General features: G+C 34.5%; 1 protein-coding gene across 1 annotated transcript in view; it reads right to left on the reverse strand.

The window, feature by feature from the left end:
• Positions 1–340: 340 nt before the first annotated feature.
• ca8.L (carbonic anhydrase VIII L homeolog) overlaps positions 341–16,393 on the reverse strand; it is a 46,821-nt gene continuing 30,768 nt past the window's right edge. Inside the window, exons 7-9 of the mRNA XM_018268023.2 lie at positions 15,476–15,588; positions 8,367–8,531; positions 341–767 (exon numbers count right to left, since the gene is read on the reverse strand). Coding sequence (XP_018123512.1) covers positions 8,397–8,531; positions 15,476–15,588 — 248 coding nt within the window. The 3' untranslated portion in view covers positions 341–767; positions 8,367–8,396. The remainder of the gene's footprint in view (positions 768–8,366; positions 8,532–15,475; positions 15,589–16,393) is intronic.

The following is a 16,393-nucleotide window of genomic DNA, read 5'->3' on the forward strand; positions in this document are numbered from 1 at the left end:
TGCTACTCCAGCAGAATTCTGCACTGAAATCCATTTCCCAAAAGAGCAAACAGATTTTTTAATATTCAATTTTGAAAACTGACATGGGGCTAGACATTTTGTCAATTTCCCAGCTGCCCCCAGTCATGTGACTTGTGCCTGCACTTTAGGAGAGAAATGCTTTAGACATTCAACTGAATCTCATTACAGCAGCACCATATTTAAAATGATAACATAGTACAAGATCTAAAAGGGTAGCAATTCACAGGGTAAACGCCAGTAAGCGTCATATAAAGTATAAAGTGAACCTTAATGTGTGTTTGTGTGTTTTCAAGGCATTGTATTTATATTTGCAAGGGTCTGTGTGCTTACTTGGATTTATTAAAGGTATTGCACTATAAAACATTTTTACAATCTCTGATTCTACATAAAAAGAACAAGTCAATAGGGAAAGAGTCATTGGCCCATGTGCCGACATTTCTGCTCTTTTTTTGCAGTCCGTTTCATGTTTCAGACGAGAATAATACACAATATTACATGACCTATGTTCTTGAATAGAAGAAAACATTAATCGTAGCTGGAAGTTTCAATAAGCTTTCTTCTTTTCGTGTTCAGTCTACTCCCAGGATTCAGACTGTACTCAGTGGTCAGGGCAACGGGCGCATTTGTCAATCAAAGGGAATTAGATGAAGAAAGACAACGCCGTCTTTGTGCTTCAACTAAAGCTGAAATCCCCAAAGTTTCTATTTCTCATCGGAGTTCACTGAGTGTCTATTGTCTTCACCCTTCTGAAAAGAGAACGCAGCAGTTATATTATTGAAATTCTTGGGCAGTTACTTTGCAAGTCTGTTATGTTCGAGCAGAAAAGCAGAATATCAGTAGAAACAAAAGGGAGGCAAATATTCTCAACAAACCCTTTCCTTGGCATTTGGTTTTCATTAATCCAGTGCGGAGATTAGAATGACTTTATTTGTCCAATTAATTATTTATCTAACAATAGCAACATCTTATTAATTCAACAATAAAATCAAGTTTTTTTAATATATAAATATATAAATAATTGCAGAAAGACCATTAAGATCTATAAACAGAAGGAATGAAATCCAAAAATTATGCAATTTCTTCAGAACTGCTCCCTGTCCCACAGTCCTCTGTTTAGGAGAAGGAATGCAAAGCCCATGGCAACCAATCAGTGGGTAACATTTACCGATTACCTGCAAACAACTTATTGGATGCTCTTGGTTATTGCATCTGGACAAACTTTGTGCCTTTATTACAATTGGCAGATAATCTTCCCTCTTTCACATTACCATAAACACAATGATATTTAACTGGCCTTTGGATAAGTAACGAGAACAATTGTTGAGCTGTCAGCCCATTGTTAAATCTGGTGATCATGTGATCCATAATAGCAACCGAGCAGATATAAAATTTATTTTGCTCATATACCAGTGGATGTGATCATAAGTTATGGCAAAATGTTGGCTTATTTCAGGCAAACATACAAGTGAATATAAGGCCAGTTTAGAAATCTTTCTGTAGTAAAGATCTGTGTTGGTCTAATTCACTGGACCTACACCCATTTCCACAACATGCCCTTTTTACTATTTGGACCTCTTATAGCTTGAACTACAAACCCGCCACCAGTATTCCCCCAAAAAAAACAATGCTTGAAAGCTTAGAAACAGGAAAGAATGGTGCCAAATTCAACCAAACCTTTATTAAAGGGCTTGTTCACCTTTAAATTAACTTTGAGTATGATGTAGATAGTGATATTCTGAGACAATTTTGCAATTGTTTTTTTTATTGTATATTATTTATAATTTTTGAGATATTTAGTTTGTTATTTATCTTTTTATTTCGCTAGGGTCCAAACATGTATTGATTTAAATAAGAGACTGGAATATGAACAGGAGAGGCCTGAATAGAAAGATGAGTAATAAAAAGTAGCAATAACAATAAGGGGCAGTTTTATCAAGGGTTGAACTTAGAGTTCATGGGAGTTTTTTTTAAACTCCCATAAACTGCCATGAACTCAAATTCGACCAAAATTTCGACCAACTGCAATTTATTAAAAAATTCAAAAATTTTAAACTCAGGTGAATGGGATTGACCCGCAAAGAGGAAGCCTCCAAATTGATCCGAGGACGTCCCCCTAGGCTAAAACAGCAATTCGGCAGGTTTAAGGTGGCAAATAGTCAAATTCGAATTTTTAAAGGGCCAGCACATGATAAATCTCAAAAATCATATTTGAATTTTTTTAAAAACTCAAATCGAATTTTCACTATTTAGAAAAAATTACCGGCTCAGTCCCCAAAAGTAAATATATAAATAAATCAATTAATAAATAAATTAAATTAAATTAACGGCTCACCCAACGCAGAGCCAGACCCAGATGTAAAAACCCTGGGTCTCTCGTTGTAGGGTGTAGCTTCAACCAGTATACGGCATAAACATTTCAGAATCTCAGCAATCTTGTATGTATGGAAACTCACCGAAGATGTTTGGTGGCCCGGGTGCAGCACCCCGAACCCGTAGCTGGGGGAGTAACTCAATGTAGACAGCGAAGAAGCACACACTCCATGGGCCAGTAGTTGTGATTAAAAGCCTTTATTCAAACAGCTAAAACAATAGAACCTTACGCGTTTCGTATCCGAGGATACTTATTCATAGGCATGATTGAAAACAGCCGTGAACAGAATTTAAACAGATAAAAAGGATATGACGTGTGAAGCCAACGATCCTAATTATTAACCCTAAAATTTAAATTGTTTCAGCTGAATTGAAATCTTTGCTCTCATACTATTAAATCATTTTAAATCATCACAGTACATTTTAAACTTGATTTGAATCATTTGGTATTATTTTGGTATTATTAACCAAATGCTGGAAAACCATAGAATTAACACAAAATTCACAAGAATATAAAAGAATCTTTAAATAATTACGACAGTTAGGCAATTCATATATGAAATTGAAAAGATATTATTCTTGATAGAAGATATTCACCGCATCAAACTCAATATCTAAATTCAAGGGTGTCCATTAACATCATAAATTGATGCCACATATATATTAATTTATATTTATTATATTAAAGTTTCTCTACGAAACAAACTTCCAGCGATCACATAGGTCACATATCACTGAACTCAAGCATTGTGCTGGTTTCAACGAACAATCAATCTCTTTCCTGATATAATGTAACTAATATTAGTCTAAAGAAAGTTCCCCGGCGCTACTACTAAGGAAATCTCAAGTTTCCTTGAGCACATATTTGTTCTATAAGGTAACTCATAGCGCCACAGTATCACTGTTGTAAATGCAGATAGCAACCTTTGGTGAGACTCAAACGGCTGATTAGTGATCCACTAGACTTGAATAACCTTCTGGTATATCCCAGTTAAATTAAGTTATTAATAATTTAATGTATTATGGTATTCGTATAACTTCAAAAAGGGCATTATAACACATGAAATTATACTTATTACGAAAACCGATTAATGAGAAATTAGAGTTTTTTTAGAGATTTTTGCACAAACCACATACTATATAAAAGGTCAGCTCTTATTGTGTATCAAAATATCAATTATATTTATATCAATAAGTGTCAAAAAAAGTGTCAAAAAAAGCTAACAATTCCGTGCCAAACTTTTAAGCTCCGTATCGCTTCATCATGATATATTATATATCAGTTAAAACATAAACTTCATGTGCTCGTTTTTAAGTTTTAAATTTTAAATTTTAAATGTTAAATTTTCAAATTTATAAATTGTGAATATAATTTTGATCTACAAAGTATGAAATATCTATAATGTGTCCATGTCATCTAATGACTTGTTATATGAATTTCATTACAAACTTAGTTTTACTATGTGACCAATAAATTCATACTTAGTGCTAAAATCAAATCAATTAGTTTCTTTGTGCTTCGTGTTTCAAAGTCTAATGACTTATTTATAGGAATATCATTTCAAAACCAATCTAATAATCGTGACCAATCAAAACTTAATTAGACTACAAAATCATCCTAAAGTAAAAAACAAAAAATCAAAAAATCGAATCACTTATCATTTCATGCTCCATTATCACCTATCATTCTAATTTTCTCAAGGGTCTAGAATACCATTACGGGGTTTGTCATCCCCAAAACTTAATAGATAACCGGGCGCATTAACCATTAGCCATACTATTAGACATGGCAAGAGATGCCTAACGGCTGTCTAGTGTAAAAATCCAATAAGCTTCCCTATAAAGCATCGTCTGCATCAGATCCCCACCTCTTGTTGTTGGGGTGATTTTTTCTATCCCTTGGATCCTCAAATGGGAACAATCTCCGTTACAACAAACAGAAAAATGCCTCGAAACCACTGTAAAAGAGCTACGAGAAATTATCTGATTAATATGTTCACGCATCCGACATTTAAATTTTCTAGAGGTACAACCCACATACTGAATATTACATTTTGTACAAGTGAGTAAATAAACAACATAGGTTGAATTACAGTTAATGAAGTCTTTGATTTTAAATACCTTTTTAGAATACCAACTTGTAAACTCATTCGATTTGAATATAAACCTACAAGTTATACACCGAGTTGCACCACATTTAAATGTTCCGGTGGTACTCAGCCAAGAGGTTACTGCTGTATTTCTATTAACTTCACTAGGAGACAGAATATTACCCACTGTCTTTGCCTTACGTGTGACAAATTTACAACCCTGCTCCAAGACTTCTCTTAATTTACCCTCCCCATTAAGGACAGGGAGATATCTTCCCTAGTTGCATCTAACTTTAAAAAACTCGAAAATTAAAATTTCAAGATTTGAAATTTGAATTTTCACTTCGACCCTTGATAAATCTGCCCCTAAATATGTAGCCTTACAGAGCATTTGTTTTTTTAGATGCAGTGACCCACATTTGAATGCTGCAAAGAGTCAGAAGAAGAAGGCAAATAATTCAAAAACTATAAAAAAAAGAAAAAATGAAGGCCAATTGAAAAGCTGCTTAGAATTAGCCATTCTTTAACATACGAAAAGTTAAGTTAAGGCTGATACTCCCATTTAAAAGTTGGAGAAGTGTGGGGAAAACCATGGTTGTTGCCATTCACATGGTAAAATTAAGGTTGAACATTAGAAAGAACAAACTTTAAAGGGGTCTTCACCCCAAAAAAACGACAGTATTTGTTTATTATCACAATGAAAGACAATTTAAGTAGTAAGTAAGTTATTTGAAAGTCATGTGTGTGATCTCTACTTGTACTTTGGGTCTGACAATTAAAAAACAATCTAACCAGATCTCTTAATCAACTGGCTAGCAGCATTGTTTCAGGAACCACAACCAGGGGTGCAGGTAATATAAATGGTCATACAGATACTTTTTTCAATTGCAACTATATTTACAATTAACTTTAAAACTGCTGGATTTTTTTAAATGAATGTATACCAGAAAGTTGCTTAATGTAATTTAATTGAGCAAAAAAAAAAAAAGTACAGGTAAAATATTCCCATGTTTTTGTTCATTTGCAAGTATGTTACATGCATGTGATTTGTGTTATCTTACACTGCAGTGATTTCATTTCCTTTTATCACACAGTTGAAGCAGACCTGCTTGGTAACATAATGATGCTTTCTCAATCTCAATTAGCAATAACTAATTAACAAAACTGTTTTATGCTCAAGACCGAAGCACATCTTTCCCCCCTCCTTTCCTAATCCCAAGTGTGATATATGGTTGATTGAATATCTAATTACTTCCTAATTGAATGAGCACATTATACATTTTTCACATGTTCAAGCTAATGCTTTTGGTCCAGAAATGAAAGTCAAAGAAATTAAGTTGCATTGGGACTTTGCCAACCATCATAATGAGGAAGCTTTGCATTAAGAGTATAATTATATGCAAATGCAAGTATTTGGACACAATGTTTATTATGAAAATTTGAAAAGTTGTTGCAGAACGTTGCCACAAATGGCTAATTTGGATGATGAGCAATTTTATTATTGATGTTTACTTTTGCTGTTGGGAGATTATGAGCAGTTTTATATACCCTGTTTAAGCAATGTTTGAAAAATAATGGAAATGAAGAGTTTTATATAGAAATGAGCTTTTATTAACTCCCCCAAACTGACACAGAACTGATGATTTTTCATCATTATGCAAAAAGGGCAGAGAATATTTTAAATTAACACAGACATGTCATACCACAATTATATATATTATTTTTCAATATGGGAGCAGATTTGCCTAGCAAATGTTAACTATACCTATAAAAGCATTTTGTGGAGCATGCAGTAAACCTTGGAGACATCTGCAAGGACTATAATTTTTCAGTGGGTCACATATTTAGTTTTATATACAGTAGAAGCCTTATTTTAAGATTTTCAGGGGACCAGGAAAAAATTAAGTAAAATCCGTGAAAATGTAAAATCAGGGAAATGTGTTAAGTAACTTTTTCTTCAAGTATTAAAAGGATATAAGCACAGGAGTTTGTGTTACTTTGAGATACAATATTTACTGCGTTAATAACAAGGGTTAAACATTGCAGTGTTAGGGGCAAATTTATCAAAGGTCGAAGTGAAGGTTCGAAGTTAAAAACTTCAAATTTCGAAGTAATTTATGGGTACTTCCACCATCGAATAGTCCAACTTCGATTCAAAGTTGAAAAAAACTTTGAAATTCGAAGATCGAAATTTATCATGTAGGGGGTTATTTATCAAAGTCTGAATTTATCTCAATATTTTCTGAAAAAAACTCCGACCAAATCCGCACGGGTTTTTTGGGCTTATTTATTAATATTTTGTTTGCGGGAAAAAAATCCGAAATTATTTTTTCTGATCTTTCATCTGATTTTCTCGATTTATTTCGGGTTTTTCACCCGAAAACTTTGGGGTATTGCCAAAAACCCAGCACACATCAAAAATCATTGGGACTTCTCCCATTGACTTATATACAACCTCGACAGGTCTGAGATGCCGGATATTCAGATTTGGACTTTTCCCATCCTCGGGGTTTAATAAATTCCGAAAAATTCAAGATTTTTTCGTGATTTTTGTATTCGGAGTTTAGTAAATAACCCCCGTAATGTTACACTATGGGGGGCATGTGCAAGGCCTCTCTGTCAGTCACATACACAACCTAAAGCAATAAATGATTGGTGCAGGACTGTTTAAAGGGCAGACTAATTGGAATTGACCATTTAAAGTCAGAGCCATAACAAAGTATACATCTGGTTAGTATGTTAAACCTCTTTATTTCCCAAATAATAACATTCATAGAGGGAAAAAAACTGTTTTTGGGTACGTCAGAACAAAATGTTGATGCAAAATCCAGGCAAACATTACTTAAAAAACGCACCTATTGAAATGCATTATAAATTGGTGGAACCACAGATAAAAAATGTAAAATGCAGAAAAACATATATATATATATATATATATATATATATATATATATATATATATATATATATATATATATATATATATATACATATATATATATACATTCACTGCTCACTGTCACAAACTATTACATTTGCAAACCTTCTTCCACTGTCAGAAGTGGTCACTAAACCGTTTCTGGGTTCTCAAAAGTTTTATTAAATTCACACAAAGGAAAATTTGTTCACACAGAGGCATAACTTTTCGCATTGCAAATATGTTTTCCGTTACAGACTTTTATTACATTCCCCCATTAGTAGGAAAAACTTACATTTTTTTATTATCAAAAAAGGTGCAACTAACGTTTCGGCTGACTCGTCAGTCTTTCTCAAAGTGTGAGAAAGGCTGAGGAGTCCAATCCAAGTGCAGTGGCATATGAATGGCTGGTATGGTTGTGGCCCTTTTACTTGGTGGGATTACATAGGTAAGCATTCCGGTTGGAATAAGGTTTGTAATTAAACATTTACAGTTGTGTTTTGATAATATTGTTATATAATCTGAGGCCTTTAAAACCCATCCTGGGCTCTTGGTGTCTTTATAATACAATTTTCAGGTGCATGGGAGGTTCAGGGATGGCAAGTTGCATTGACGCTGCCCAGGTCAAGAATTAAATTTAGGGGCATATTTATTAAAGGTTGAGGGGAAAAAAACTTTCTTTACATATTCCATCATCAGTGGAAAAAACTGTGAGACTTGTCAAGAAATTTCAAATTTTTATGATTGATCCCTAGAATATATAGAAGGAATCGTCCCCTGCCCACTCCCTGCCCACCTTATTTTTTTTTAAAAAAAAACATTTGTGGAAAAAAATTCGGCTTTATCGAAAAAAAAACAATCAATGCAAGCAAACAGGGGGAAGTGGAAAAGCTTGCCTTTTCTTCCAATATACTGGACTCGAAATTTATACTCATAAAGAGGATTATATTCATGTTATTGCTACTCACCTAAACGTAAATAGTCTCCTTCTCTTGTATTTATTGGAACGCTGCTCGAATGATTCTATCACTAAGGGGTTGGGTTGGTCTAAAATTATCTGACATTAATCCATCACAGCCTTCCGGAAGATCCGCTCCCTTGATATGTGTTCTCAGTCGCCTAAATTCTTCAATCTTAAGAAGACAAATACATGAATTAGATTACCATGTGAACATTTAGGGGGTTATTTATCAAAGGTCAAGTTTTCGAGGTTTGTGAGTTTTTTTACACCTCGAATGAACTCACAACTCAAATGTTTTCTGTTTTTTTTTTTGGATGAGATGCAGGAAGCAGTTTTTTTTCAACAAAAAGTTGTCGAAAAAACATGAACAGAGATTTTTTTACTGCAAATTATGCAAAACACAATTTCAAATGTAATAAATCCGGATGAATGTGGCTCAAAGGCGGCAGTTTTATGATGCTCCACACTGGGTTACTTAATGCTCAAAACACCTAAAATTGCCCCATGCACCATAACGATGGTATGATAAATTGTGTTTAGGGCAGAGACACACGCGGAGATTCGGGAAGACAAATTGCCTCTTCGTCGGGCGACTAATCTCCCCGAACTGCCGTCCCGCCGACTAGAATAGAAATCGCAGGCGGGATGGTACTCTGAGCGATTCGTTTTGCCAAAGTTGGCGGAAGTTGCCTCGAGCGACTCCGGAAAATGAATTGCTCCGAGTGCCATCCCGCCAGAGATTTAGATTCTAGCCAGCGGGAAGGCAGTTCGGGGAGATTAGTTGCTCGAAGCATAGGCAATTTGTCGCCAGACGACTGAATCTCCCTGAATATCTCCACGTGTGTCTCTGCCCTTAGAGGAACAGTAGCTACGTTTAATATCGCTGAATAGCTTTTGATTTAAATATGATTATCTAAAGTAACTAATGATAAAAAAACATCACATTGGCCAATAGGTGGAGCCAGCACTGCATTATTGTACGATTGTCTTTTTCAAACCTATACTTACAAAAAGACAGTCCGTCTTTCACAAAAATTTTATTTTGCTTATTGTTCATATCCCTATGCATATACTTTTTCCCCAACTATGATATAATTCATCCTTATTGGAGGTAAAACAATCCTACTGGGTTTAACTAATGTTAAAATGATTTTCAAATAGACTTAAAGGGCGCTAATCATAACTAAAATCATTTTCTAAGTAAATACACTAAGTGAAAGTTCAAGAAATCCGATTTTTAAAACAGTTAGAATTGTTTGTATAATGTAATTCATCAGCTCATTATACCTTCTGCAAGATCTCCCCTATCTCCACTGCAGTTCTAGCTGAGACAGGCATCATGGATTTCACTGGCTCCTCCTACCTATATCTTCCCAGCCAACTGCAGCTCTGAAATCTCGCACATGCTCAGTTCAAATTCCTTGTTGCTTATCAACCCTTCTAAGCTATTTTCAAATCAGCCAAACCTGTGTGTTAGCTGCTGTTCAGTAGTGCTGCCACCTGCTGGAAGATAGTGTGTGCCCTTCATTTGCATAATAACATCACCAGCAGGGGACAAGATAGGGAAATCTGATACTTCTAGTGGAGAAGTTTACTAAAACAAGGCATTCTGGGTAGAATACTCAAAGCAGTGTTACAATCAGAGCATGCTCCTGAAATTTGCATATTAGAGTCTCTGTTATAGTCTCAGTATGGCCTCCCTCAGTGAAAGAACCCATTTGACAAAGTAAGGGATTTTTTAAAACCTGCAGTTTTTTTCAAAAAAACTATATATGTAGTTTGATTAAACGTGTTTATGTTGTACTGGTCAGATTGTTAATATTTGTTTGATTTTGGCTGTGATAGGTGCCCTTTAAGGTACAGTATGGAGATCCAAATTACAAAAATACCCCGTATCTGGAAAAACCCCAGGTACTGAGCATAACAGTACTGGATAACAAATCCCAAACCTGTAATTCCTTTTCCTTAATTCACATTTTGGTGAAATTCAACAGACAGTCCCTGTCTCTAATATAGATACAGAATATACCTCTATGAGAGTAACCAACCAAGCAGTATAACAGTGGGCATGTCCATTTAAATAAAGACTTTTTTTGGTGATGCTCAGATCTAAATACAGTGTATACATTTTCTTACCCACAGATAATTATCATAATAAATGGATAGGGAAATATATTTATATACATGAATAAAAAGAGGCTATGGGGCAAATTTACTAAATGGCGAAGTGGGCTTTTCTAGCGAAAACTAGCCAAAAATACAATTTGCAAGGACATTGGCAATTTACTAAAAGGCATGGAGAACAATTAGCTAGCGAAAAAGCTCAGCGCTACATAAGTTTCACGTCATTTCACTAGGCGAATTTTAGCTCAGGTGAACTTTCCAATACTTACCCTTTTTGCCAGAGTCTTTTTCGCTGGCGAATTCCTGTGAGCAAAAGCTTTGCATTTTGAAAAATATGCATATTCACTGCAAATTAACATCTGAGCAAATTGCGCAAAGTGTGGAGAAGCCTTCTGAGGTGAAAATTCACCCTTTAGTAAATTTATGTCTCACTAAATGAGAGTGTCAGTATGCTTTTTATCTGCACTTTTCCAATAAACGTTATCCCTTTTTATAACTGTGGGTGTCCAGTAAAAAGCACAAGAGAGTTGAAAGGTTAGGAGGTGTCACGGTGCTGTGATTCCTGCCCAGAGTCCTTAATTATGCTACACCACAGATCATCCATATCTTCACTTTAAAGGGAAGATCAGGAATGCGACCTGTTATCCAGAATGTTCGGACATGGGGTTTTCTGGATAATCAAACTTTCCATAATTTGGATTACCCTTACTTTAAGGGCTATGAAGATTTTCATTCATCCAGGTCATGTTGTCCAGTTATTTTTAAATTTACCTATACTAGACTTACTTTAAGGGGCACATTTACTAAACTCGAGTGAAAGATTTAAATGAAAAAAACTTAGAATTTCTAAGGTTTTTTTGGCTATTTCGACCATCGAATTGGCTACTTCGACTACGACTTTGACTTTGAATCAAACAATTTGAACTAAAAATCATTTGACTATTCGACTATTCGATAGTCGAAGTACTGTCTCTTTAAATAAAAACTTCGACTACCTACTTCGCAAACTAAAACCTACCGAGCATCAATGTTAGCCTATGGGGACCTTCCACATAAGCTTTCTAACCTATTTCTGATCGAAGAATTAAAATCCTTCGATCGTTCGATTTTTCCTTCGATCGTTCGATCAAACTAAATGCGGTAAATCCTTCGACTTCGATATTCGAAGTCGAAGGATTTTACTTCGATGGTCGAATATCGAGGGTTAATTAACCCTCGATATTCGACCAATAGTAAATGTGCCCCTAAATCTACTAAAAATTAGTGAAACATTAAATAAACCCAATAGCATTGTTTGCTCATAGGAAATCATTTTTAAAAATGTTCATTATTTGATAAATATAGAGTCTATGGGAGTTCTCCTTCCGGTAAGTTTTCTGGATAAAGGGATCCCGGATAACAGATCCCATTCATACTGTTTCTCTGATGAAACTTTTTTCACCTGGAAACGAGACTGACCTTATTCCCCTAACCGGAAATACTTTTAGGGGGATATTTATCAAAGTCCGAATTTATCTCAATATTTTCTGCTACAAAACTCCTATCAAATCCGCAAGGGTTTTTTACACTTATTTATTATTATATTTTCCCAAAAATTTGCTTTGCGGGAAAAAATCTGATTTTCACAATATTTTCTGATTTTTTTCATTAGATTTTCACGAATTTCACGATTTTTTCATTCGATTTTCATGAATTTCACGATTTTTTCAGAATTTTCACCCTAAAACTTCGGGGTATTGCATGAAATCCAGCGTACATCAAAAAATCATTGGGACTTCTCCCATTGATTAATATGCAACCTCGACAGGTCTGAGATGCCGGATTTTCAGATTTGGATTTTCTATCCTCAGTTCAGGTTTACTAAATTCCGAATAATTTGTGATCTTTTAAAAGTCTGATTTTATTTTAAAATTGTATTTTTGCATTCGGAGTTTAGTAAATAACCCCCTTACTGTCTTTTAAACAGAGGATCAACCTAAAACAACAGTTACAAATCAAGAGACCAGCACCAATCACAGTAACAAGCAGTTGCCTAGTGAATCATTTCATTCCTTATAGAGTTACTGTGCGTATTTTAAAAACAAAACAAATGTTTTCTTGCTGCCACTATTGCACATATGGCATGTTGCAGTTTCATAATAACCATGAACAATACAGTGCTAAGTCAAAGAAAAAAAAAGTGTAAAGTTATGGTTTCTCCCCGATGCAATATTTCTGAGGAAAAATATAACCTTCGCACTATTTCCATCTCAGCCTATAAACACATTTGCTTTTGAAGGTTGAAAATAAATCTCTGGGTTTATGTCAGCTGTGACATTTTAGCTAGCCTTTTCAGAATCAAAATATGTAACCTTTTCATATGGAAAATATATATGAACACAGAGAAAATGCAAAGCCTGTTATAGACATATATATATATATATATTGTGTATTTTGCATTGGGCAGCTTTTTCTTGATTCTTTTCAATCATTTCTTATAAATAATTTCTTTGCTTCGTATTTATTTGTGTAACGTTTGTCCATAAAGAAAAGAAAATTGTTCCATCAAATGTGTTTAGAGATTCTATTTAAAATGTATGATGAACGTTGTTTTTTTTGCTGTTTTTTTTTTTGTTCACATCAACCCCATAATTCTGAGATAGATCCTTCTGAATGTAAATACAATGGTTGAAATCAGATACTGGATAAATGATCAAATCAGCTCTATTTAGCCCAACACGTGGATGGCCTAATCAGGCAAAGATCCGCTTGCTTAGGACATTTATTTCTGTCTGCCCAGCTTTAGACATGACCTGTATGACAATAATTAGGAATTGTGAGACAAGCTTATGTTAAAGAATGTTATAGAAGTGTAAGACAGGTTCAGGATTATAATCTTTTTTTTTTTTATATGGTGCTGATGTATTAAAGGAGAAGGAAAGCTACAGAGACAGATAGATTAGCCACAATAGTGCAAGCTAGAATGCTATATTTATTCTGCAGGATGCTTTACCATACCTGAGTAAACAGCTCTAGAAGCTCTCTGTTTGTTTAGTATAGCAACAGCCATATTAGCTTGGTGTGACATCACTTCCTACCTGAGTCTGTCCCTGCTCGCTTATAGCTCTGGGCTAAGATTTACAGCAGGGGGGGGGAGAGGAGCAAACTGAGCATGCTCAAGCCCTAGCCCTGGCCCTAGCCCTGGAGGTTTAAGCTGAAAGAAGGAAGTCCGATACAGAAGCCCATGTGTACACAATATAAAGAACAAAATGCAGTTTTTCTTTTGACAAAGTACTCAGATCAGTATTGAGGGTTTACTGGTGTATTTTTATAGACCTTTCTGATAAAGCTTACTTAGTTTTAACCTTTCCTTCTCCTTTAAACATTACTGAGTCCTATACAGGAATTATACATCATTCACAAAAGGCTGTACCCCAATAAATCTTACACTCTAAGGACCCTATCACATTCACACATACAGGTATTGGATCCATTATCCGAAAACCAAAACATCTCCCATAGGGACATATTTATTAAAGTTTGAAGTTAGAGATTGCCATAGTCTGTTATATCTTAGTTTGGATCAAGTACAAGCTACTGTTTTATTATTACAGAGAAAAAAAATTATTTAAAAATTTGAATTATTTGCTTAAAATGGAATCTATGGGAAGTGGGCTTCAAATAATTTACAGATTTTCAACATTTTTCACTTTCCAGATAAGAGATCCCATACCTATACGGTATTTATATATTTCACTGCAGATGGACCTACTTTTATGTACAGGTATTGGACCTGATAACAAGAATGCTCAGGACCTGGGGTTTTCTGGATAATGGATCGTTCTGTAATTCTGTTCTTCATAACTTAAGTCAACTAGAAAATCATGTAAACATTAAATAAACCCAATAGACTGGTTTTGTTTCCAATAAGGATTAATTATATCTTAGTTTGGATCGAATACAAGGTACTGTTTTATTATTACAGAGAAAAAGAAAATCTTTTTTAAAATGTTGAATTATTTAATTAAAATGGCCTCTACGGGGCATATTTATGAAAGAGTGAAGTGAGAGCTTTGCACAGTCCGCTAGAGTGAAATTCCGCCACTCTGCTTAAATTTCTATGGGATTTTTAAAAGAGGATTTATCAGTGGGTGAAAGTGAAAGTTCATAGAAATAAATGGAGAGTGCTGTAATTTCACTTTAGAGGAATGTTGCAATCTCTAACTTCACTCTTTGATAAATATGCTCCATAGACTCCATTTTAATCAAATACTTCATATGTTAAAGACAAATTTACTTTTTCACTGTAATGATAAAACAGTACCTTGTGCTTAATCCAAACTAAGATATAATTAATCCTTATTGGAGGCAAAACACTCCTATTCAGTTCAATTAATATTTAAATGATTTTTTTTAAAGGGGTTGTTGACCTTTGAGTTAACTTTTATTACTGTATGTTGTAGTGAGCTATTTAGCTTTTATTCAGCGGCTCTCCTGTTTCAGCAATCTGGTTGCTGGGGTCAAACTTACCGTAGCAACCATACACTGATTTGAATAAGAGACTGGAATATTAATAGGAGAGGGTCTGAAATAAATAATGGAGGCCAATTGAAAAGTTGCTTATAATAGGCCATTCTCTAACATACTAAAAGTTAACTGTTGAACCACCCATTTAAGTATTTCTTCCCTTCCCTCAAAGGAGGTAGTAAGAACAAGAGTATGTATCATATTGGCCTCAATTGCCCCTAGATATGAGGACAGTGAAATTCAAGAATGATCATAGAAGGCATTAATTTCACTAGAACACATGTTTCAGGTAGGCTCAGAGTTTGGTTTAATTTTATGTAAAGGAGAGTTCCTTGGGCAGATATGGTTATTGAGTGGTGTAATAACAACATTAACATTTTTGAGAATGCCTTTACTTATACTGTATAAATATGCCATAAAACATGCTAAATACAGACAATGTTTACCAATGGAAACAGCAATGTCTTAAAAATACTGATTGCTTACCTGTGTTTGAGAAACTGTTAAAGGATATCGAAATAATATCCAGGTTACGCCCTCACTACATGGTGGCATTGTAAGAGAGCCCTCATATACCCAATAATCACGTAGCAGGGGGTCTGAAAAATTATAATTATTTTACAGCTCATTAAAATAATACATGTAAGCATTAAAAGTCCATGACATTAACATTATAAAACTAAAACGGAATAAAAATGATATCTATAGATCCTAAATATCCTAAATATATCCCAAACTTCGTCAACTGTGATAGTATCAAAGGGGTTATTCAACTTTGAGTTAAATTTTAGTATGATGTAGAGAGTCAGATTCAGAGTTTTTGGAGTTATTTAGTTTTTTATTCAGCAGCTCTCTGGTTTGCAATTTCTGCAATCTGGATGCTAGGGTCCAATATTTACCCTAGCAACCATGCATTGATTCGAATAAGAGTCTCAAATATGAATGGGGAGACCTGAATAGAAAGATGAGTAATAAAAAGTGGCAATAACAATACATTTGTATCCTTACAGAGCATTTGCTTTAGATGGGGTCAGGGAAATAATTCAAAAACTGCAAAAATAATAATAATGTAGACCAATCAAAAAAGGTGCTTAGAATTGGCTGTTATATAAGATACTAAAAGTTCACTTAAATGTGAACCACCACTTTAAGCCAATCAGCTTGCAAGTCAGATGTCCAATCAGAGAATATGGAAGCAACCATTTCTACCTCTTCTACATTCAGCCTACAAGCAGATTTGTGGTTAATATTGATATACTGTAAGAACAGAGAAAAAAACATCAATTGTATCAGAGATCTATAGCCATCTGGGTTTGTTGACTCACTGTCAGTAAAGTTGGTGGCATCTTCATAAAAGTATGCTAACAACTACTTAAGTTTTATTTTAATTTGTGTCTTTCTGTG

The sequence above is a fragment of the Xenopus laevis genome, chromosome 6L, assembly GCF_017654675.1.
Source record: "Xenopus laevis strain J_2021 chromosome 6L, Xenopus_laevis_v10.1, whole genome shotgun sequence".
NCBI lineage: Eukaryota > Metazoa > Chordata > Amphibia > Anura > Pipidae > Xenopus > Xenopus laevis.